This window comes from Crotalus tigris, unplaced genomic scaffold, assembly GCF_016545835.1.
Source record: "Crotalus tigris isolate CLP2741 ecotype Arizona unplaced genomic scaffold, ASM1654583v1 scf7180000018550.1270297659:1495590, whole genome shotgun sequence".
Lineage (NCBI taxonomy): Eukaryota > Metazoa > Chordata > Lepidosauria > Squamata > Viperidae > Crotalus > Crotalus tigris.
The window spans coordinates 684,053-709,808 of NW_024097073.1; the positions used below are offsets into that span (position 1 = coordinate 684,053).

Genomic DNA, 25,756 nt, shown 5'->3' on the forward strand with positions numbered 1-25,756 from the left:
ACATAGTGTTCTCTTCTAGTCTTAGGTTACAATCATGCGTTTAGTGACAATCCCTTAAATGAGGGGGACTTCATAATCAATCCTAGGAGTTCTGGCTGCTGCAGTGATCCCACAGCTAGGTGATCGCAATCTGTGGTAGTGTTTGGTGCCCCAATCACACGATCATGATTTCCAATGATCCCTGTCAGCTTCCAACAAACAAAGCCAATGAGAAAACCAGCTGTCATCCACAGCTCTCACCTGCTAGCTTTTTGCCTCTTCCCGCTTAATGACCCACATAGTCCTGGAGTTATGACAACCTCCTGTATTGTCAGGATTGTCATTGCTAAGGGATGTAGTCACATGATGTCATTGCTATTGTAATACAAGGACTACCGATATTCCTCACTGTTTAAGTTTGCAAGTGAATATTTGAACCATAGACTCCCTGAGTATAAATGTAAAGGCCATCTCTAGCAACGCAAGCTTCTAGAGATTTCTCCTACACCAGAATGCAATTACTTTTTTTTTTTTTTTTTTTGCAACTGGTGACTACCTGGACAAATCCCTGCGGTTCTCTTGGCAAGATTTCAGAAGTGGTTTGCCACTGCCTGTTTCCTAGGACAAGAGACAGTGACCGGCCCATGACACCCAGCTAGTTTTGTGCCTAAGATTGGACTATAGCTCACAATTTCCTTGTTTCTAGCCTAATATCTTAACCATTACACCAAACTGGCTCTCTACACACAAACGTTACCTTAAAATAATCTCTTCTACCTATAATAACAAAGCCTAAAGAGCTAAGTACCTAAATCCCTGAGAAAAACACAAGTTTCCTTGAAGTTAAATAGCCATGGAGGAGTTTGCTGGAGGCTTGTTTTATAATCTCCCCAGGAGAAGCAACTAACTGTTGGGAAGGAAAGAATGGAATTTAAAGACATTTCAGGTGGTACAACTACATCTTCCAGGACCCCAGAAACAATATAACATAACCCATGCTTCTGGAGGTAGAAGTAATCAGATTTATATTAGGATTGATTTTATTTTGCGTGTGCTCAAAGCAAGTTGCCTAGTTTTTTCACATAAGGCTTCATTTTCTTTTGGATGGATGTATCCATTGTTTATTTATTTACATCTGGCTTTTTGACTCCTAATTCTTTTTTTTTTTTTGAAGACTAATACTGTAATACATACTTGTAAGCTGTGTGTCTTAACATACTATAAACGCTTTTTAAAACAAATACATTGGTATTAGTTTATGTCATGGAGAGCTGGAATCTGATAACATGCCTTGGAAGGAAGAGACTTTTGCAGATGAACTACTGAGATACCAGAACTTAAGGTACCTTTGCATTTTGCAAATTCATGGAAGGAGGATGACATTTTCCTTCTTTTGGCCTTCTTTCTATCATCCTGGTGGGGGGAGGAAAAGAAGTTCACATTGTTCTATGCTGCCTACATGACTCTATTTCCTTAATAATGAGAAAAATATGCATTCTTCTTTACACATTCTAGAACAGGGCTTTTCAACCAGTGGTATGGGTATCACCTGTGGTACATTGGCACCTGGCAGATGGTACGCGACCATCCTAAAAAAGTGGTAGCGGGGGAGGGGAATGAGCTGAACCGGTAACAGCACCGCACAAGCCTGAGTGAGAGATGGCTGGAGCTGCAGGGCTGTCAGGGCTCAGCGGAAGCGCCAGGATCAGCGCCAGGCTCCAGCTGGACCTTGGCGCTGATCCTGGCACTTCCGCTGAGCCCTGAAGAAGCACCAATCAGCTGGAAAGCAGCATTGATCCTGGTGCTTCTGCTGAGCCCAGAAGAAGTGCCGATCATCTGGAATGTTGCAGCCTCTCCAGGGTCTTGTGATTTACATTCAGATGCTTGGCAACTGATTCATATTTATGATGGTCACAGTGTCCCAGGGTCATATGAAGTGACCAAAACCTGCTGCAACCACCCAGCAGACGGGGGAATAAAAACCAAACACCCTCCATCCCACCCCCACTGCCAATCCTCAACAAAAATGCTCATAACAATGAAAACCTCGGACAGGAGGAAGAGCGCAGCCAGGCGAACAGGCAGGTGTCTTGCTCAGCTGTGGCTTGGGGGCACTTTTTTCAGTGCCATTGTAAATTTGAACAGTCACTAAGCGAACTGTTGTAAGTCGAGGACTAGCTGTACTTTATCACTTTTTTCCTATTTTTTTGGTTATCAAGTTTTTGACACCTTGCTAAGCGACTGGTAGTACTCAGATGCTGCCATATCCTAAAAGTGGTACGATGGGTGAAAAGGTTGAAAAGCCCTGTTCTGGAATGGAAGATACATATTAAAATTAAACCTGGATGAGCTTTTTCTGAAGTTAGGTTTATCCCATTTATACTCTCAAAGTGAATTCCTGAACCTGAATTGGAAAGGCATGTTACTACTTTGTCCTGTATGTTTCCAATCTATGTGAATTCCAAAACATACAAAAAATCATCCCCTCTTACCTATTAGAAAAAGTAGGGCCTTTTTCTGGCAGCAGGCTAGAGAAACATGGGATTGGGGAGAGATGACTGTGTTTCTCAGCCCCATGAAATGACAAAGTGCATTGGGTGCCATGAGCTTCCTCCTCTTCTTCCTCAGGCTCCTCTGGTCCAATGGTAAACTGAAAGAAGCGGTGCAAAGGGTTAAAATGACACAACATTATTCAGAAAATTAACTTTCCTATTGCTTGGGTTAAAACTGAGAAAAAATAAGGAACAACGAACTTTTAACACCAGGGGGGAAAAATGGAGATGACCCCCCCCCTTTTTTTTTTGCTTTTTATCAGTCAACAGTATCATACTAACATTGTGCTATAAATGTCTGTGGAGATTCTCAATCATCCAGGTCATGGTTGTTCCTAATGTACTTTTCAAAAGCAATTGGACTTGCTTGGGGTTTTTTTTTTCTTTGAAAGCATTTTGCTTCTCATCCAAAAAGCTTTTCAGAACTGAAGAAGCTTCTTGGATGAGAAGGGAAATGTTTTTCAAGAAAAAAAAACCAAGAAAGCCCAGTTGCCTTTTGAAAAGCATATTTGGGACATTGTGCTATAAAGACCCCTACCTTTGACAAATGACACACACACACACACACACACACACACACACACACACACACGCATACCAAACACAAAATACCTGATCCCTCTTGTACATGGGATTTGGGAACTCTTTCAAACTTCTTTCTTATGCATGAACCTCCAAGCCCCAAACTCCTCTTGCAGTGTGGAATGCCTGCAGTTCAATTCTCACCGGCTCAAGGTTCACTCAGCCTTCCATCCTTCCGAGAAGGACCCAGATTGCTGAGAGGAATATGCTGACTCTGTAAACCACTTACAGAGGAGCTGTAAAGCACTGGGAAGCGGCATATCAATTTAAGTTCTTATTGCTATGGCTATTGGAAGTCTCTCACCTCAACACTTTTTTCAGTCAGTCCTGCTGTTAAAGTGCCCAAAGACCTTTCTTTGGGAGAGGATTCAAGATCGGACTCGGCTGAGATTTCCTTCTCCAGAACCTCTTCCCCTTCAGATTCTGCTTCTTCTTCTTCTTCTTCTTCTTCCTCCTCTTCTTCCTCCTGGATGGTTGGAGTGACGTTGGAGGGAGGCATAGACATTTTCCTTGCCTTTTTCTTCTTTTTCTTTTTCCTATTCAAATGAAGACGTCTCTTCTGGGTCTTCGGGGGTGGAGGCAGGTGGGTTGACAGGGGGTGATGGATGTGGTGGGATGTTTGGCGATGGACTGTGGAAGAGAAACAGTGGAAGGGATTGTATTCTGGAGAGAGAAGAAAAAAACTTTCTACAAAGCTTAAAAAAACGAAGAGAAAAATAGAAAAAAGAGATAGGAAATATATCCATCTGGTTAGAATGTATGTTCTTCTTGTTCCGCCTGGGATTTTAATAGTACCAGTAGAACAGTGGTTCTCAACCTTCCTAATGCGTGACCCCTGTGGGCGGGGGCAGGAGGAGGGGCGGAGTTTGCTCGCTCTCATTCTCTCTCTCTCTCTCTCTCTCTCTCTCTCTCTTTCTCTCACTTTTTCTTTTTCTCTCTCTGGCGTGTGCGCTCTGCCTCCTCTCCTGCGGCTGGAGTGTGCGCCAGGCAGGCCGAGGGCACACATGGGCCGTCACCCAGCAACTGCCTTGGCCCGGGAGCGCCGCGTGTGCATGGCGCCACCCCCCTGCACTGGCCAAGGTGGATGCTGCCGCGCCTCCCCCTCGGCCTGCCTGCCCTCGGCCATGCCGCTCCATGCCGTGGCGCTTCTACGTCGTGATCGGCCGCCTCAGCAGCAGCAGCAGGAGCCACAGCGCCCACCTCCTTGCTGCCCTCCTGCCCCGTGCCTCGCTCCACGCGGCCCTCCTCCACCAGCACCTGGCCTCGCTGCCCGACCCCACTGGGCCCCGGCGCCAGCATGGATGGACCCGCCACCTGGAGACGGATAGAGGAGCAGTGTCTCGGTTCCTAAGACCATCGGAAATATGTGTTTTCCGATGGTCTTAGGCGACCCCTGTGAAAGGGTCGTTCGACCCCCAAAGGGGTCACGACCCACAGGTTGAGAACCGCTGCACTAGAAAAATATGTATTGTTTACAATATGCTAGAATAACATGTATTTATTTGTATTGTATTTTTCAGCCAGTAAGACTCAAAGAATTGTTTATAGATTGATTGACTGATTGATCAGTAATAAAAAGACATTTGCTGTTCTCAGATTTGTATAAAAATATATTCTCTTGCAGTAGGAATGTAGTAACAAATCAACCCGGTTTTAAGCTTTCTGTAATAAGCTTACCAGACCATAATATCAAAAAGCTGCATATTGTATTGGATATTTGCCTAAAATCCAAAATTCATCTGGAAGATATTGAAAGATAAAAATGTCCATATTTCTCTTTAATATAATGATTGGGAAAATGGATCTTACAAGTCAATGTGTTATTTGGCAGTGTATCCACAGGGGCAATATAATATATATTTGATGGAAAACAATTTGAACATGAAATCAAATGTTAATTTTTGTTTTGATTTGGTATTTGAATCAAATAACTCTTGGAGTTTAGCCTTTCCCATGTCAATAAGTCTTACATGTAAATATGAAGAACTGATAATCTTATTAAGGTAACCTAGCTAGAAATAATATAGTTCTGTAATCTATAATTTATAATTCCCATTGCATTAGGAAGCTTGTTGCGTCTCTCACATATGTCAATCATTAAATACTCCTAAATCTATTTTTCATTTTAAGATTTAAGCCATGTCACTCAAAAATGCCGACACAGTTCTAGGCTGCATCAATAGAGAAATAGTATCAAAATCATGGGAAGGGATAGCACCACTCTATACTTTACTAGTAAGGCCACATTGCGAAGACTGTCCAATTCTGGTCACTATGATACAAAAAAGATGCTGAAGCCCTAGAAAGAGTTCAGAGAAGAAAAAAATAGATGATAAGGGGTCTGGAGGTTAAATGATATGATGAACAGCTAAGGGAACTAGGTATGTTTAGCCTAATGAAGAGAAGTCTCAGGGGAGACATGATAGCAATTGGAAGACTGTCATATGGAAGAGAGTGTTGAGTTATTCTCCATAACCTCTGAGGGCAAGAAAAGAAGTAGCGGATGAGGCTTATCAAAGGGAGATTTAAACTGGAAATATGGAAGAATTCGCTGATACTGAGAATAATTAATCAATGGAACAGCTTGCTGCTTAGAGTTGTGGGTGCTCCATCACTGGAGGTTTTCAAGAAAAGATTGGAACAACTATTTGTCTGACATGGTTATAAAGACTCCTGCTTTAGACAGGGAATTGAATTAAACAGAAGACCTCCAAGGTCCTTTCCAGCCCTATGATTAGAATTCTGTGATAAGTCAAGAGTTTGGGACAGAAAACATGGACAGCCTTACCAGTATATGACTCTAGATGGCAGTCTATACTTTTGCTACAGCAAAGATGAATACTGTATGTAGAAAACACAAAACAATATTATATAAAGAAACATATAAAATTGGAGGGGGGGGATAAATAAATCTAGGAACAGCAATAGAGTTTTTGGACAGAATTATTTTGGTGCTATTTAAAAAGTTGCTGTGCAGCTTTTCCATCTTTTTCTTCTTAGCACATAATTATGAACCATGTATAAAAAAGCAGCAGTGGGTAAACAGAGAAGGAGCTGTAGGTGAAAGTGTTATCTGAAATCTCTGAAGAATTTCATGAATAAACAAGAATTTGAAAGTTGTTTGGCATACAAAAAAAATTATAGAGAACATCTCATTGGACATCTTAATTCTAGAGTAGCAGCTAATGTAACTATTAAAATACAGAGGAGGTGAAGTGGCTTGGGCACGGAGTCTCACATAGTTTCATCCCACTACCCAAAGGTCTCCCTTCCTAAGCTAGGTAAACTAATAATAAGAAAGGCAGGGGTTCTCACAGCTTATTCTGAGGAATTTCCATGTAAACGGTGGTGGTTTGAAAAAGAAATTTTCTACTGGTTTGCTCTCGTGGACACATCAATAGTTGACAAATATCTGCAGGCATGAGGAACTGAATAATCTTGCTCATCCTGATAAAGGGATGTTCAATTGGACTGGCTCTATTTTTTTTTTTAAACCAATGCTCCTCTTATTATTGTGTTTCATTGCCATACTCCCTTGAAAACCAAGGGCAAGATGATCATATCTAGCACATAAGAAGAGATGCTGCCTAGGGAATAATCAGACAAGGACAGCATAGCAGGCAGCAAGATAGTGGACAGGACAAGAGGCTCAGAAGGAAACCTCCCTAATTTCTGGGGCAGTAAAAGAGATGGCAGCAGGACAGTACTTTCAGACTTGCAAGGTTCTCTTAATGCAGCTTTACCATAAAGTAGAATAAGCACATCTGGCTGTGATTCCCGTCTGGCCTACTTAGTAAAGCTGACATCAGTCTTGCAAGAAAAGGGTTTCTTCATTTCAAGTACACTGTTAAACATAAACATATAAACATTTTTATATATTGCAAAGGAATGTATACATAACGAAAACCATAGCCAATGTGATTATGAGGGCAGACTGAGAGAATTCGTGAGGGATACGAAGATGGTAAATATGAATATGGAGTTGACCATTTTTGGTAGTGTTAAGAGTGGAATTTGGGGACAAATGGAAATGGAAAAATAAAGTGACTGCTGGTAGAAAAAGTCTGATTCTAATGTGGAAAAATGCTGAATGGCAGTTCAATATCGCAACAGAAATAATGAATATAAAGAAAGAGGATAGGAAAGCTGCTTTGGGCAAAAACAGGGTAAAAATGCTATGTCAGATCACTGAAATATTATGCTAATGCGAAGTGTACAAAAAGACAGTTGGTATCAGATGAAGTGAAAAAAGCTGTAAATGAGTAAACATGTAAATAATATGATTGCTGCAAAAGCTACTACTTAATGCAGAGGGACATTTTGATTTAGCAGAACTTGATATAACAAGTTTGGAGGCAAGTGATGTTAAATGTCTGTGATGATTTATTATTGTACACATAAAGACATTATGCAAATAACATAAACTGCCACAATGAGGTAATTACATATTTAATGGACATTTGTAGATAACGGAGAAATTGCCAATCAATAAACATGTAAAAAGGAGGTTTTAGTGTACACTGTACAGCAACTCAGTTGCTTTGAAATCCATTGAATTTGATACTCAACACATTTTGATGTGAAAATTTTGTTCTGATACTCATCTTGTGTTTGGTACTCAATGCACAAGCTAGAAGTTATCAGTATTTGCTGCCTTGTGATTCACTTTATTATTCCTTATGGGAAAAATCTGTTTGGTGCTCATCGTTTTTGGTACTCATCTTGCCTCCCAAACTCAATTCATGATGAATACCAAGGTATCACTGTATTTGCAAGGACTGTACTCAAAAGTACCATTGAACAATTAAAATTAAATAAGGCAGAGAAAGTGCACAGTAATTTTTGATGAAAATTATAAAAATATTTTGGAAGTGTATGTAGAGAACTAGAATGAATAGAATTAAAAATTAAAACAATCTCATTATTTGGGAGGAAACTGAAATGCTAGAGATCTGCATTGGAATGCTAAATAATACGTCAAGGATTGGGACTGAAACAGATGCTGTAAATGTTACAGTCTTTCAATGTTTCACCCTAAGGAAGCTGTGACAATGTTGAAACATGTTAAATGTGTAGATCGTATAACTGGAGAAATATTAAATATGGATGTGCCTTGCTTATAGAATAGTCGGATGACTATTAAATGTGTATGAAGATTGCATTTGTGTCTTTGGATGGAAGAATGACATTATTGTTCATCTATATACATAGAAAAATATAAAGAATTCATTTGTTACGGTATGTGGGCCTGGGAAGGTTTTAGATGGAATTCTGACTGAAGGGTATGAAAAAGTGTTAATGAGCAAAATTTGAGAAATGTGACTTTATGCTACAGACAGGGAACGAAGACCAGATATTTGAACTTCAGTAAGATTCTGAGAAATATATTAATATAAGGAAGAATGTTTAAGTATGTTGTTGCTTTACAGAAAGTATATACTGGACTGGAAAATGTTAATCCAACTCACATATCATTCTAAGATTAGATCAGCAAAGTCTATTAGGAAGAATGATAAAGTAAAACACAAGAATTCCAGTGAGGTTCCATTAAAACTCTAAATAGGCAATTGAGAGCAGTTGAAAACTCTATATAGGAAATTCAAAGTATTCAGTTTGTTTTTTGGGATATTTTTGAGAAAGAGATGAGGCTGCACCTAGAAACAATTCTGGAGACAGCTGCTAGTGTCCTTATTATGGGAATCAGCTTTCTCAAAATGGAATGCTTAGAGAATGGCACAATAAATGAGCCAGGAGAATGGAAAGGATGCATAGGTCCCTTGATTTTAATGTATGTATAGATAAATTTACAAGGAATGCATATGATGGTTTAATTGTGTATATGAATTTATGTGGTCATTTGTAGTTGATGTCTATGGAGATTCTTAATCATCCAGGCCATGGTGCTTCCAACTGACAAGCTCAGCATCTTACCCACTGAGCCACCGTGCCCCCCTGAGAAAGTATGTTTGATAAAATGCTTATTAAATATGGAAATTCACAATGAAATGATAAGGCATGCAAATGAAAAGGTATTAGATAGTACCTGCTGTGATAATTGAATGTTAAAAGAAGCAAAAATGGCTTGGTGTAATAGCAAGATTTTGTTCATTTTGCTCAGATAAACTTCTATTTTTCTTTTGATTGGAAGTGAAAGTTGAATGGTTAGTTGAAACATCAGATTAAGCAAAACAGTGGGAACTGAATATTTTGAAAAGGAAGTGCAGTAAAACTAGAAGAGATTGTCAAGAATAAATGAGTGATGAATGTGGATTGAATACTATGGACGAGTAATTTCTACTTAAGTATGTTGAGGTGGTTTGAAAGAGGATCAAATTGCAAAACAAATATATGCAGGCAAAGTCAAGGAGTTGATAGGGGCATAAAGATGAAGAAAATTGTGGTTGGAGGTTGATTAAATCCTCAAAAATAGAGAGATGTTTAAATGCAATATATAAAGCAACATGTAGGAGTTTCTTCTTCCACTGGCTGGAATAATTGCTATCAAAACAGGGAACAGGGAACAGACGTAGGTGACCAACTTTCACAAAAAAGAGCAGTTTCTACTTCTATTCATAGGAAAACCAGAAAGAAGCTAACAAGTGTCTTGTTGTCCTAATTATTATATGAGTCTCATTTGAAAACAGGGAACTTGCTGGAATTGTATCATTAATCTTTTTTCTAAAAAAATGGTAATATTAATATGCTATTAATGAGGTATGGAAAATATAGTGAACTGTATTCCAGTAAACTCATTTTCTTATTTCATGACTTTAATTGCTTTGTCTTAATGTTTCTTATTCCTCTTCTGCAGTCTATACAACACTGCTCATGTTAAAAGGAAAAACATGATAGTATATATGTGATTATATGAACTTAGATGTTTTGTAGATACATATTCAGTGGATCTCTTAAAATTAAACAATATACAGTGGTTTCAATAAGTATATCCAAAAACGTAGCCGCATTCTTGGAAAGATTACACACACCATATGTGGGAGTGACTCTTCCACATCCTGCCTTATAAAAGCAGTTGAGGGGTAAGTGGATATGAGTGATGATTGTTGTATCATTGTGGCAATTTTTTTTATGTCTAAAAAAGTTGGTGGTGAAATTTTCAGTTTAAAAAAAATATACAAACACAATAGCTTTATAAAGATTGTAAAATGTAAATTTAAATCAGCCTTCAGGAACTAAGATGTGTATGCCAATTTTTCACCAGTCCTCTACTAACTTTTTCCAAAGACAATGGAAAAATATGTGTTCCCAATTTCTAAGTTCCAAAGGAAAAAAGAAAGACATATTTTATGATAACTAAGAAGTCTAGTCTTCCATTTATTATTCTTCACTCTTTTCTGCTTACTGAGGTTGTAAATATCTTGTAGGTATTTATTTTAAAAGATGTTGAATTGTCAAGGAACATGAGAAGGATAAAGGAAAGGGTGAAATGATAATAGAAAAAGTAATAAAGTGATTTCTGTGCAAAAAGGTGAGGTAAAAATCAAAACATTATTACCTCAAAAATAAAAAGAAGAAACTATAGAAATAGTGCTCTAAAGTAGAAGAAAATCATAAGGATAGGATAAACAATATCCAAGTAGATTCTGCTCAAACAGGTGAAATGTGACAAGCTTTAGTTAGACTTAAAATATTCAGTTATTTGGAATTCCGCATGGGAGATTGGTGCTTTCCTTTCTGTTTTGTCCTTTCCCAAACACATTTCTTTTTTTAAATCCAGATTTGGTTATCTGGTTCTAAATGAAAACTCTTATTAAAAGTTTCCTTGTGTGTAAGACTACAGAACTACATATCTATAACTTGAGTTCACAGAATCTTTCCAAGGTTAAGTATTGTATTTCTGGGCTTTGATTAGGAAGATCCAAGTACTTTCTCTTCTATTATTTCTGGAATTCGACTTAAAAAAAGCTCCTGGCAGAAAGCTAAAAAAATTCCCATTTGAGCTGATTTAGATGTGTCAGAAGATTCAATTTGTTTAATGGCAGACTACTGAAATTATTTCTGGAGACTCCCTGGAAGAGGAAGAATTATGCACACACCTTGAAGAGCTCCTGGGGGAAAGGCAGAATATAATTTTTTTTTAAAAGAAGTCTCTTTAGGGATTCAAGTCTTGAAATTATTGCCATTCCTAATATATCACAATCATCTTGAAGAGATTAAAAAAATCAGTCAAAAATGAATGCAAAAGAAGTCTGTCACTGTTCAGTAACTGCTATTCCTTCTAATTTCTTCAGCAAAAGGATCAGATATGATTCAGAAATCATACAAGCTTGCTCATCAGATTTCAAGGACACATTGTGCAGCTTAGTAACAATGAATGTATCCCATCAGCTCTAGAACCTGCAGGTAAAATGCAGGTAACATGATAGCATGGATAAGGGCTATAATTGTTTTTATAAATAAAAATTGTAGGTAAATTTTTCATTTGGAAATACAGAGTTTTGACATGCAATAATCAGCATTATAATATTAGTAAAATAACTGCGTAATGTTGCTGACATTCAAAATCATTTAACTAGAAAGAAGATAAAAGCACAGTAAGTGCAACAATGTGATAATGTACAGAACTACCGTATGTATTGCTTCCCTATCTGATGCTTCCAGACTTTCCAGTCATCCCATTAGCATAATCCTTTGCAGGATAAGCAATCTGGACAGCACCAAATTAAAGTAAGTTGGACACATCACAAAGAACGATTCGGCTAATTAAGTAAAGATGATTTTGATAGGATAAATACTATACATGTCAATCTCTCATGAATATATGTTTTTAAAACCATTTTTCTGTATATATATTAGCAGTCATTTGTGCTTGGAATTAAGGTTAATTCCAGATGGCAAGTTAAACTGTTCCTGCATGGCAGCTTAACCTGCTGTTGCTAAGGTTGACCATTCTGAATTGAAGTGGCTTGGCAATGAAACCACATTAACACTCAGTCCAAATGATAGCCATTGCATATCCTGACTGATCATTTTTTTCCTTCCTGCCTTACTATCCATGCAGGGAAGACAAGATTTGTTGACTGGCCTCTGCCTGGACATGGCATTTCCCAGTTCCTACCTTTTCCTTTTAGGAATTGTTCCCTCACTATTGGTCTTTTTCTTTATTTTCGGATATTTGCACATATGGATGCTTTCACTTCCTCTTTGCAGGTCTTTTTTTCTTGACATTTTTTTTAATTCTGCCATTACTGCTTTAATACTGTAAAAATTAAACCAAAGTGACTATTTCCTGATTCTGATGATCCATGGTAAGTCCATGGGAACACTGTAGTAAGGAAGAAATTCTGGTTCAGCTTTAGAGAAACAAAAGTAGAAATCAATAGTTTCATTCCAATATATCCATGTTGCAAGATTTAGGAGAGAGAAAAAGATCTTTGTGTTAAATAGTTTAAATAGTTATAAGGCTTGTTCTAATCAAACTGTGTGAGATTCAGGTTGATGGAGATTATACAACTAAATGCTAGCCTTCAATAGATCCGGAATTCTGTATGCATTAGCAGCCTACGCATATGCCTATGTCTGTGACAATAAGATAAACAGGATGGAAATGAAAACAGATCTTCCATTTTTCTAGCACTAACATTTCTAGAAACAAATGTGTTTCATATTGATGGTTTTTTACATAATTGATTATCTGAAACTAATTTAAAATCAACCTTGGGATCAGGATAAAGCTAAACATAATGTAAAAAATCCCCTCAAACTCATAGTATTTTTCAGCTTTTATGAGCACTCTAGTTGTTCCAAGGTCATGTCTCCAATAAATATAATTATAGGTATGCTTGTCTGTCTCTCATTAAGACAAAAAAAATGCCAATTGTGAGACAGGAAGGTCTAAAATGCAGACCAAAGTCCACAAAAAATGTTTTGTTTAATAAAATATAATAGTATTTTAAATGCCAAATGAAACTTGCATTCTAAAACCCTTCTTTTCTTGTAATCCTATTTCATTGCCAATATTTAGGATTTTTCACATAACTAAAACGTGTATACATCTGCTTCAGCATCAAAATTCTACATTCTCAGATTCCTAACACCAGCTTCTTCTATTTTCAAAGTTTAATATTTGTTTAAATGTTAAATGTTTTAGTTTTAGTCAGGTTGGGTATGCTACATTCCATTATACATTATTTAGAAGAATATAGCAATCTGCAGTGGGGTGATCTAATTACTATTTATTAATTATAGCATATAAGATACATTTGGGCAAAAGCCTTCACATTACTAAATACTGTTTCTACCTGAAGACTTAAGGTAGGACCAGCTTACATGATTTACCTACATTCAAAGTCGGTCTCAGAGTAGTTGCGGCCTTGCTTTTCCTGGTCTCGTAATGCAGACTTGCTGATCAGGTCTCCAAACCGTTCAACACCCAAGGTCTTGTCCAACTCCTCCTCATCCTCCGTGCCAGGAAAGGCTGCCTCATCATCCCCACCATCCTGCACATTAGTCAACAATATCATCAGCAAAACAAAGAAATGTCTCAATATAATCCCTTATTCCAGGGAGGCATTGAAAGCACAGATCACTTCTCTTTGCCAAATAGCACCCTCAGTCATATTTCCCCACTGTACAGCCTCAAAACAGTAGAACTGGGAGGACAATGAGGGATCATTGATCCCAACCCCAATTTCAAACTTGAACCCTTCATTTGACTGTTCTAACCTGGTTTTCCTTCATTCCCAGATTAGGAATCTATCACAGCTGGATGCTAGGATGTCTGTCCAAATATCCAAATACTGTAAGAGCAAGTAGACTGCGCCTGGGTTTATCAGTTCCAGACCTTCCTTCAACATGCACATTCTCCACTCTCTTCAGGATGAGTAGAAGTAAATCTGATATTTAAACTGTCAAGTTCCTTCCCATCCCCCTCCCATTCCAAAGGGAGACCCCAGGATTTTCCACCTCATCAGGGAACCAGGCTGGGATAGCACAGGTCAAGGACAGGTGGAATACAACTAGAAGCAGAATATATACAATGTAGTTCACTGTACTCCACATTACATTAATTAGGGGCATCCCAGTGGCTTCCTACAAGTCCTTCTAAGACCCAAGGTGTTTTTCTCCATCTTCTCCGATTCCTTTCCAAGTCTTTGCCACTGGGCAGCAGCTTATCTTCTGCTCAACCCCAAATTCTCCCTCTTTGTAGTTATTTCTATAATTTCCTCACACCCCTGGCCCCAAGGGTATAAACTGAAAAGAGGACAGGAAGTAACAAACATGAAAGTTTAATCGTGGGAGCTCTCTCAGTTTGGGCTCTTTCAGATCTTTAGCTCCAGCCACTGGTAAAAAAACATTCCTGTCAATTTAGCCTGAAATGCTGGTGCCAAGCTGTTGTGGTCTTTTCGGTTACTATGGAAACACAGTAGGCCCAGCGATGGCAGATCTTTGCTGAATCAGAGAAAGCAAAACAGGTCTTAGCTAGAAACATTTAGCTTTAGGGAAAGACCTTCATAGCCTTTCTGTTGCCCGGACAGGTGAGTTTCTGCATCATTGCCACAAAGGCAAGGCAACTGCAGCAAGTTTTAATTAGATATAATTTCCATGGATGAAGCTGGATTAATTTCTTGTTATAAAAGTAAACATAGAATTCTGTAACATTTCGAAGAGTAGCACTTGTATTATGGCATAATTTTTGGTGACATCTAATGAACTGGAACATTATTTGTGAAAGCTTATTAAATGCTGTTATAGATTTGTTTGTGTTTACTATACCAGGAATTCTCTGTTAATTTAAATTAAATTCTAGGTTCAGCCTGGAATATATTTCTAGTGACAAAACTAATTTCTATTATGTATAAATGATGATAGGATATAAAGCAAACTGAGTAGGTATACCCTAGAAATAACATGATTGTAGGTAAGGATATACAGATTTCAACCCCTCGACCCATTATTTTAGACATTCAACACTGCTCTGTAATAGTATATCTGATGGCTTTTGAAGCAGCCTATCAGTAAATAGTCAATTTGCTTTTGGTGTAGCTGCAGGGCTGATACAGCATCAAATTTCTTTTTTATGGAAAATTACAGAGAGCCCATAGAGCTAGAGATTCCAAATGTCATAAATTATATGTTTATGTTTCATTTAGAGGACTTCATATGGGGACTAAAAATGAAACAAAGGTCAGTTATTTCTTACAGAAGTATGTTTTTCAAATTCAAAATTTCTATATCAAAAATATGTAAGATCCATTCTTGAACTATATATCACAAAATACATTCCATTACCTGTTCACTTGGAATTTTGTAAGCGTAATGAGAGGATAACATAGTTACAAATTGACCTACCTTTCCAAGTAGTTAGCTGTTATTGACTTGAATTAAATTGTAGATTATTGCTATATTAGTAACAGATCAACATTATATAGCATGATAACCACTTTCTCCCAACTGCTTTGTACGTATTTTATTATAAAACAATAGTTAGGAGACAGTATAGAATTTTATACAATGCAGCTAATTATATGAAATTGTCTGTTCATAGAAATTAACCTTTCTAGTTTATGAAATGCCACAAAAAGTACCCAAATGTAAATTTAGAAAAAGCAAGTGTCCTCCTCTTTCCTGCAGCTATCTGTAGTGTCTGAAAGCCTGAGGTCAAGCATACTTCCTAAACAATGTAGAATGAGAAGAATGACCGAAAGCCAGATTAATGACCACTCTATTAGACTACTATTAGATTTATATTTCATAATTCCTTAATATACTCAAAGTGGAATACATATCACTCTGTCCCCAGTTTTATCTTTTCCATAACTCTAACATATAAATTGGGCTGAGAGACAGCAACTGGCCCAAAGTTATCTAGTGAACTTTTTTTATTGTGAACTCCCACTATTGCACATTTCTCTCCCCTAAACCTCCTCATCACACTGTTTAAGGAGTCCTTACTCTTTAAGGAAGACTTTTGGGGAATGCAGATAATTGCAGGATATGAAGATGATTAAACCCTTTTGCTGTTTACTGCCAATATCTCTCTTCTGAATATGAAAAAGACAAAATGTTGGTACTGACTACCAGAGAGTAAATTTTTAATCTGTTACAAGAAACATCAATTTAAAGTCTTATGGCACTTTAAAGACTCAAAAAACTCTGCAACTAAGCTAATGGCTTAAGAAATCTGTTTAGGCTTTAAAATGCCACAATAATTTCTCAAGACTTCCAAATCTTTAAAATGCCATAAGACAGAAAAAACATTGAGTGGTATTTTTTAATTATGGGAGCAATGAACTAGTAGTCTAATGTAGTACTTGGACTGGGAAGAATATGAATGATTCTAGCTTGCATTTCAACAACTTTTCTTAATTTCCAGTTTCCATATCTTTCCATTTTTGCAACCCTTGAAAATCAACCATTAAGGCATTTTTTTAAAAAATTACCTGCTGTACATTAGTGAAGATGCCTCCCAAAGAAGTGGTATCCCCAGCTGCCATCTTGGTTTACAATCTATGGGCCGTCATGCAATGTTTGGGCAAGTATCAACCCTTCTCTTTCATTAACAGGCATCCAATAAGTCTGAGGCGTGGCATAACCTGTGGAGAAAGGACATAAAGCCTTGGCAAGGGGATCAGAGAAATGGCAGGAAACTGTAGCTGCAACTGTGAGGATTAAGAGCTAATGGAAAATAAGAGCCACTATTCAAAATCATACGACATCCTTATGCATGACACCAAGTTCTAAATTAATTATAAGCACTCAGAAAAAAAACCTGGATATTGCTCCACAGTTCAGCAACTTACTTGGTTCAGATTGCATACAGGTTAAGTATTATGATGTACAAGGAATGCCTTAGGACAACAATAATTTAATAATTCAGAAAGTCATGTGTCATCATAGTCACCAGCTTCATGAAGTAATGAGGGGAATCGGAGTGAATGTCCACTGAAAGATCCTGAGAGTTAACTGAATAGATTGAGGAGTGAAACAAAGTGAGATCCCACAACAGATGTTTGCAAAGAATAAACAAAGAACAAATAATACAAGAGTTAAATGGCAGCCATTTATAGTTAATCAGAGGCACAGTTGAGTAATCTCTCTATTTCTGTAATCCTTATGTAGCCATTGGGTCTCACAAAGTTTCTGAATACCATCTTGGGATTTTCCGATCAATCTTTAAAATAATTTGACAGTACACAGAACTGCTGTCTTTATCTTTGATTTAAAAAAGACTTGTGAAAGTATTTTTTTCCTTTCCTGCTAGGTTCGATTTAATTTTTAAATGATCTGTTTCAAGAGCAGTTGCTGATCAATGTTTATTTTATATCTCCAAAGGCTGATTGGATAAGGCCAATTAATAACTTCAGAGAGTTTTCTCCAGAAGAACCAGAATCTATTAGTTTCTTTAGAACAAATCGCAAATGGAATTGTTTGTTGCAAATGGGGACATTAAACTGATTGTAAAGATTTTCTAAATAAACAAATCACAATGTCAAATAAATTTAGTTATATATATGTTTTGAATTTTTAAATTGCTGACGTGAACCATAAATAATTTAGAATTCCTAAAAAGGCCATGCAATCAGCTCATTTAAAAGCGACACTTTATTATATAGCAAATGTTTAAAAACATACATATGCAAGTCCTGGATTGCATGAAGAATCTTATGAAATGCTTAAATTAAGACAGTAATTGCTTTCCTGGGCAAGAAAATTTATTCCTTGGGCAGTAATAAATATTGTCTAGAAGACCGATACTATTTTATTATAATGCTCTAAAGGGTAAAAATTCTTGAGTGGAACTCAGTTCCTGATGATCACACAGACACAACCATGCAGCTAGTTCTAGGCAGTTTTCTATATGAGTTTACAATAGCTAACTTTGATGTTTAAAAATGCATTCTATTTTTAGTTTTATTTGCTTATAAAACTTCCAAATAAGGTTTGTAGTAAGTATAGCCTGCTGGTGATAAATATTTCCAACTAAATAGTACTAAAAGAAGCTTCGTAAACTTTAGAGAGATTGCTACAGGGATGTCATTTATAGACCTTGCATATCTAATAATAATGCTACTAATGGTTAGCACCCCAGTTCTGAAATATCCTCCTCCAAGGGATCCAAGTCATACAGATATTACAATCTTTCAAGGGCTACATCAAGACTTACTTGTTCTGGCATTTTAGAAGAATATATTAATAGCCATCCAAGGGAGGGCAATTTAGAACCAAGCTAAAGACTTTTATTTATTTATTTATTTATTACATTTCTACCATCATATTCCAACAGGACTTTCAGTGCTTTTACAGGACTACACAAACAACTGCAATGTCTATGTTCCATTTTAAAAAAGAAAGTTTAAAAATATAAAAGAACCAAACTCCCCTCCCCCCAAAAAACAGGTGTCCCAAATGTCCTCTGGAAGAGCTGTTTTCAGCTGTTTCTGCAAGGTAGTTAATGTCAGATTATTCTAAGATTAGTTTTAGATTAGTCTAAGCTTTAGTGGAAGGCCATTCTAGAGAACTGACGCTGCTACAGAAAAGTAGCGTCTTCAAGCCTGCCAAACATCCCAAATCTGAGAAGTTACCAGCTGTTTTTTCCAGCAAGAATGAATTTGTCCAGCCAATTCTAGTTTGTGAATGTACCCTGAAAGCATAAATTAAGCACTGATCTTCTGTCCACTTATATTATTTTGAATAATAATGTTCAAATACAACTCTAGAGCTTTTTTTTTTTACATACGGTAGTACCACTCATCTAGTCAAAAGTAAACACATCCCCAACATCTGCTTATAATCTCATTTGCTGCTGGTAATGTTATCTCTCATGTGTTGAGACAGCAAATCTTGAGATTCAAATGTTGTATTCTGACAGGTCAAATTAGAGATCTCTGTCAGTTTAACACCAACATTCCTCATAAGATTAGGAAATCATGTACTGTATTGTGCAGGCACTGCAAAAGTTCTAATATTTTAAAATATGAAGTTTTGCTATTATGCAAATTTAGTTCTATAAAGTTTGCTACTGTTGATTCTGAATGACAATAGGTCTCTAAAAACTCAGGCAAATCTTCCTTTGCTTAAAATTCTGAAGATACTATGCAACAACACTATCCCGTTTCCTTTCCATTTCAATGTCCACATTCACTGCTCCCTAAAGTGCAGCAAACAATGCTAAAACCTAAGGCTTTTACAACTGCATAGCAGAGAAAGAAAAAACCATATAATGATAGGAAAGAAAAATAAAATGTGCTCTCTTTTTATTTTTGGAAGTTTTTATCACATACATTTGAAGACTTTCTAAGCTATATGTATTAAATGACTATTTTCCAAGGCGCCTGAAGGCAGGACAAGAAACAATGGATGGAAACTAATCAAGGAGAGAAACAACCTAGAACTAAGGAGAAACTTCCTGACAGTTAGAACAATTAACCAGTGGAACAACCTGCCTCCAGAAGCGGTGAATGCTCCAAAACTGGAAGTTTTTAAGAGACTGGATAGCCATTTGTCTGAAACGGTATAGGGTTTCCTGCCTGAGCAGGGGGTTGGGCTAGATGACCTCCAAGATCCCCTCCAACTTTATTACTATTATTATTATTATTATTATTATTATTATTATTATTATTATTATTATTATTATTATTATTATACTTGAGTACACAGGCCCCAAATCATTTGCAGACTTCTTCATTGGCATCAACAAGCCATCCTAAAACATTTTTTGCAAAGCACACATTTGAAAAAAGAAGACATGTTTGAGGCTCAAAAAAATTCAAGCTCAAAAAAAAGCAAAGACGAGAATAGTGAAGTCTGATGAAGCACATTATAGAGAATAGGAATTTGTGGAAATATGATGAAGATGGGTGTCAATAGGATTAGGAGGCAAAGATCGGTGGCCAATATATTATTCGTCATGCTCACAATCTAAGGTTCATATAGTAACTATTCTAAATGACAGCAATTTAATCGTTGGAATTTCCTCCACGATGGATATGTGGAACTGCAGGTATTCAGAGGATAGATTGAAAGAACCTAAGAAGAGTATCACTAACAATAGTACATAGATCTCTGGAAATTCCATCCTAGATTCATCCGTCCTGAGATAATGGCCTAGCCCTAGAGCATAAAAATCAGGAGAGGGACAGCTATGAGATCAGGAGGCAAAAGGGTTCTGTGAGAAGCAGGCACCATAGATGTATTTTTATTAACAAAATGAAGATCTTTAGATGGTGACTGGGGACTTCTTTTTAAAATAGAATTTCATCTCTTTTTCCTGGAAGAACTCCTGTATCTTGATAAGCAGAAATTGAGGAAATGATGCTTAGAAATACAGGGGCTATCTTATTGGGGAAAGGGGGAGGCAGTTAAGTTAATACTATCAACATTGACCAATACAGTCCTGCAAGGTTTCAGGCACGGGTTTTTCTAGCCCAACCAGGAGATATCAGGAATTTAAGGTACAGTCTTAAGAAACACTTAGGAGTTTCTGATATGTGTACTTCTACTACATAATTGATTTGACAATTAATAAATGTGCTAATTAATTATCATTATGTACAGTATTCAGACACTTCTAAAGACTGCTGTTACTGATGGGCCATTATTGTAACTTATAGATTTATTTATAGAATAAGAATATAGAATAACTACTGATTCTTAAGGCATTATTAGTCTTGCCATTCTCTCATATGAATTAATATTTTTATTGATTATCCTGACTCTTATTTGTTAATCAGACCATTTTGGGACATATTTTTATTTTGTACTTATCCACTGCTCAACATAATAGGAACACTGTTCATAATTTTGGCTTTTCCGATCAATTGCAATGAGCAAGGAAAAGCAATAGAAGGAAGAGGACAGATCAGATTAGAGACAGACGTCACTTGCAAATTATAGGTTGTTGGTGCCAAAAGGAAAAAAGGAGAGGGAATGAATGTGCAACATGACAAAATTGCTCAAAATCTCACATTGTGTATATCTGAAGTTGAGAATTGACCCCAGTGTGAAATAGATAAAGACGTACAGCATTCACAGAAGTACAAGAGAGATATTTTTTATGTGTGGTTTACTACAGTAATAGGAATTGCCTTCTGCGAGCAGTGCCAGAGCTCACACCCACCTCACAGCCACACCCTTGGAAATGGAAGCACTGGGCACTAAATCTGAATAAGCAGAATGGAAAATACAAATGTACCTCTTCAAAGACAGTCTATTCTTTGTTACTACATTTTTTGTCACTGAGCCCTGCCATTGAAAATGGTTCCCAGAGCTGAGTCTTACCTCAGATAAAATCCTTATGAGCAATAACGAGATGGTGATTGCTTGTCTCTAAGGTTTGCACCGGTTCTCGTGAGGGGCTGCAGACTTAACGAGCAGGATGTTACTTGCACTTCCTTTGGCATGCCAAATGTACTGGATCATATGCTGCCGAGAGGTGGGAGTGTACACTTGCTCTCGCACACATGTGTGCCTCAGCCCCCCTTTTCTCTCTCTTGCATTTCCTAAACAATTGCATGGCATACTTAAATCCTGCCATCTACTAGCCTGGCAGATGCTTGAAATATCTTTTCTTGCCCAAAATAATTTGATGCTCTGATGACTGGAGGCTAAAAACTCTTGTACAACAAGGCAGAGACGAGAGGAAAAGGACTTCTAAATGAATCCTGTCATGGAAAACTGGGCTCTGTTCCGTGGGGGAAATCTCTGCCTTGCACCTGGTAATATCAGGGTAATGGAGATGCTGGATTAGAATGGGAGGGAGGCAGGAATGGGGGTGGGGAGGAAAAGAGGTGATACACAGTACCTTGCAGCTGCTGAGAAGGAGAGCGGCTTGCCTCCAGCCAGGGATCCACAAAATGCACACTGCTGCAACTGCCTTTTTCTTGCCCTCCTTCCTCCTGCTGAAGATCGCTCAACATGTGTCCATTTCCTTGCTCAGGTAGGGTGGCAGGCTGTGCTAAGACACCTCCTCCTCTTCAGTGCAGCAGCTTTCCGTTTCTACTGCAGGCAGCCATCCACTGCTACTGGCTCTGCTTAGAGGCGAGCTGCACATTGGCTGCTCCTCTCCTTTATTTGAAATTCTGTGTGGTAGTGAGCTGCAAGGCTATGAGTCACTAGCTGTTTTTTTGCAGAAGCAGACAGCAGCTGAGCAAGTGGCTATTCTAGCGAGGGAAGTTGGAGGGAGGGTCACAAGTAGCTTTTCTGATACAGTGACATTGGCATCACTGTGCCTAATTAGCATAGTACTGGGCTGACCCGATGCACTTTACGGGCGGGTAACACAACGTACACTCGTTTATACTTACATGCATTCTTGTAGTTTCACACAGCTATGTGTGCATTGTTTTTCACTGTACAGTTTTTATATATGTGAGAGCTATTGTGGTCTGCTTGCTAAGCTGTTTTCAAAGTCACTGTTGCTTGCTCTTAAGAATTCTTTAATTGCACATCTCAGTCTGCCCCCTCCCCCCATGTACCATGAAGGATAAAAATACTTTCAGGATTGTTGTAATAATGATTACTGGACAATGCGCGTATGGCATTTAAATATGTACAACAGTTTTATTTATAATACAAATAATCAACCAATAAAAGAATTATACTGAAGTGTAACTGTAAACAATAGAAAAATATTGTTGATAGATTGTAAAAACTTTTACTTGCATAGGTGTGCATTTTAAAGCAGCTTCTACTTTTAACTTGATACTGAAGCCAGTTTAGAAGTTACGGAAGGGAGGCATTTTGATTATCAATTGCAATAACAAATCAATCCTTCGTTCTTGCAGACTTGTTTTGTCTTTCTTGCTAAAATCTAATTATTAATGCAGTTTTACCCCCTTGGCAATTAGAGCCGGTTATTTGACTCTCAGCTATTTTCTCAAAAGGATATAAACAGGAATGACAGGAGCAACTGCTGGTGCCTTATAATAAACCATCTAACAAGAAAAGCCTTCACATGAAGACTCAGAATTTCTCTCTAGGAGCAGATGAAGCAAACCACATATTAAAGATTCTAAGGGCACTTCTACCGGTCATTGCTTTTACATTTATTCCTTAATTAATTCATTAGGTTTATATTCCACCTTTATTGCTTTATAAGTCATTCAAGGCAGCAGACATACATCCCACTCCTTCCTCCTCCTCTCTTTCCCCACAACGACCGTCCTGTGAGGCGAGCTGGACTGAGAGAGTGACTGACCCAAAGTCACCCAGGCAACTTTCATGCCTAAGGAGGGGTTAGAACTCAGTCTTGAGGTTTCCAGGTCAGCACCTTACCCCTACACCAAACTCACTCTCATTCTTTGGAGGGCATCTCTGCAGAAGACAATTCAAGACTTTTGTAAATCCCAGAGGGTTTTTTTTTTTAAATATAGTTATTAAACTCTGCAGAATACCATTTCGTCATAGGAGGAACTCTGCTTTACTCCTCCTGAGTTTTAACCTTATTACAGGCACTTTAACAGGTATGCTAATTGAGATGAGATGGACTTGTCTGCCTTCTGTTTCTTTTTGACTGGAGATGTGAAGACATGGAGAGCCTTAACCTGCCTGAGTTTTTTTAAACTTTCCCTTTGTATACAGTAAAGAGATGTGGAATATTCCAGTGTGTTTTCTATAATTTCCTTTGACCAATGGTGGGATTCAAATATGTGAACAACCGGTTCTCTGTATGGAGGCCGCTTCCGGAAGTCCATTCTGGGCCTGGGCAACAAAAAATTAGCTACCGGTTCTGCTGAACCAGTGCGAACGGCTGAATCCCACCACTGCCTTTGACCTAAAAAGTATGATTTAGAATTTATTGTTTCTTTTTTCTCCACTACTACAGTCTGAAACGCTAGTTTGAAACATTGTGAAAGCGTTTTTTTTTTTTTTAATGTCTCAAGTCAATGTTGATTCTTGGTGATTGCCTGGACCAGACCCTGCAGTTCTCTTGGCAAGATTTTAGAAGTGATTTGCCCAAGGTGGAACTAGAATCCACCACCTCTCAGTTTCTAACTGAGTGCCTTAACCCCTACACCAGGGGTAGGCAACCTTGGCTCTTTTATGCCTCTTTTATGCCTCATGGACTTCAACTCCCAGAATTCCTGGCTCAGGAATTCTGGGAATTGAAGTCCATGAGGCATAAAAGAGCCAAGGTTGCCTACCCCTATCCTACACCAAACTAGCCCTCTACTGGGACAATGCTTAGTTGAAAAAATGATGACATACTACTACTTTCACAGCTTTCACTGGAATTTTTCATAAAATAAAGAATAACATGTGATAGACAGCATCAACCCATAAAAAAATCATGCTGATTTTTGGGTGGTGGTGGGAGTATTATCAGACAAATGTTCAAAAATAATTGACAAATTAACTCCATTTCCTTTTAGGATGAAATGAGATTTTGTTATTGTTGCTCTAGAGCTGTGTTTCTCAACCTTGACAATTTTAAGGCATGTGGACTTCAACTCCTAGAATTCCACAGCCAGCAACGCTGGCTGTGGAATTCTGGGAGTTGCAGTCCACATGCCTTAAAATTGTCAAGGTTGAGAAACACTGCTCTAGAGCTTTACTTTGCATGAGGCTCTAATGGAATGGTAATTATTTTGCTGTTATTGGTCATGTGGAGAGGAATCACTGGTTATGATCCCAGCATCTTAAGGTCAGGAAAGTGATCGTTGGTAGATTACTTTCAAACTACCTTGGAGAGAATAGAGAGTGGAAATGAAGCCTGAGATAATGCCCCCAGAAGTAATTTGAAGAGATCTCTGACCGTCATTCAAGACTTGAGATGCTAGTAACACGGAATGAAAATAACTTCTTGTCCTGAACTCCTGCACGTTCTGTAGGAACCCTCACCAGAAAAAAGAAATAGAAATAAAAACAGCCTGGTGCTTTGCATGACTGCTAGTGCATAGCAGAATAGAACAGAAAACTGTCATTTGTTTCTGATAAAATGTATCTCAATTTCACCTTGCTCCTTTTATCTGAGCTGCAAAGGACAACTTATAAAGCTGTCAAGCCAGAATTTATTTTAGAGAACTGAAGCTTAGGAGAGAGGAATGAGAAGAGAAAGCCACTGGTTTCCCAGTGGGTTTAAACTAACTAAACCAACTGACTCAGAACAAATTAGCTCAGCCCTTCAGCATTGTTGGCATCATGAGAATACAGATGTCTAAGTGTGCTTCCAGATTAGTGCAGAATCACATGAAGGAGCACCCAAATGCTTCAGGGACCAAGACATTATCCATTTCCCATCAGCTAATGGGTTTATTTCTTCTTCCCATTTTTTAATCCCTTTTCCTGAAGCTTGTTAAATGCTTTATATTATGCTCATTTATATGGGACTCCAGCTCTTACTATTCTCTGCTTGTTGTGATTGTAATTTTAGATAATATGGATTGTGGATAGATTTAGTGGTTTTAAATAGAAACTGTTTGTAGTGGAATAATAAATATACGTAATTGTTTTCATATAGTATTGATATATGTAGTGAGCAATTTCTAAGTTAGCAATTGAACATTCCAACTGTTTAAATACCAACCATTTTCAGATGTGCAAAGGGCCAGTGGCCCTCTCTATATGTTGAGGGCCAGTATGTTCAATGTTTGTGAATGAAAACTGTAGTTTTGCATCATATAAAAAGTTGCAGGTTACTCAGACCTATACTGTACATCCAGAAGACAATAGCAAAATTAAATTGG

At 37.7% G+C, this 25,756-nt stretch overlaps 2 protein-coding genes across 5 annotated transcripts in view; one reads left to right on the plus strand and one right to left on the minus strand.

The window, feature by feature from the left end:
- SLC4A3 (solute carrier family 4 member 3) overlaps nucleotides 1-25,756 on the minus strand; it is a 53,819-nt gene that overhangs the window by 27,115 nt on the left and 948 nt on the right. Inside the window, exons 1-5 of one of the 3 annotated variants that reach the window (XM_039354384.1) lie at nucleotides 21,874-22,293; nucleotides 16,514-16,666; nucleotides 13,414-13,570; nucleotides 3,418-3,743; nucleotides 2,472-2,629 (exon numbers count right to left, since the gene is read on the minus strand). In XM_039354384.1, the coding sequence (XP_039210318.1) occupies nucleotides 2,472-2,629; nucleotides 3,418-3,743; nucleotides 13,414-13,570; nucleotides 16,514-16,567 (695 nt within the window). In that variant the 5' untranslated portion in view covers nucleotides 16,568-16,666; nucleotides 21,874-22,293. Of the gene's footprint in view, nucleotides 1-2,471; nucleotides 2,630-3,417; nucleotides 3,744-13,413; nucleotides 13,571-16,513; nucleotides 16,667-21,873; nucleotides 22,294-25,756 lie in introns of those variants that run through there. The other 2 variants (XM_039354382.1, XM_039354383.1) reach the window with 2 other exon arrangements.
- The window catches only part of LOC120312976 (serine/threonine kinase 11 interacting protein), a 37,666-nt gene continuing 33,815 nt past the window's right edge, over nucleotides 21,906-25,756 (plus strand). The window contains exon 1 of one of the 2 annotated variants that reach the window (XM_039354387.1): nucleotides 21,906-22,008. Coding sequence is in view for 1 of the 2 variants with exons in the window: in XM_039354390.1 (XP_039210324.1) it covers nucleotides 21,987-22,008 (22 nt within the window). In the remaining variant the exon portion in view is untranslated. The remainder of the gene's footprint in view (nucleotides 22,009-25,756) is intronic. The other variant, XM_039354390.1, reaches the window with a different exon arrangement.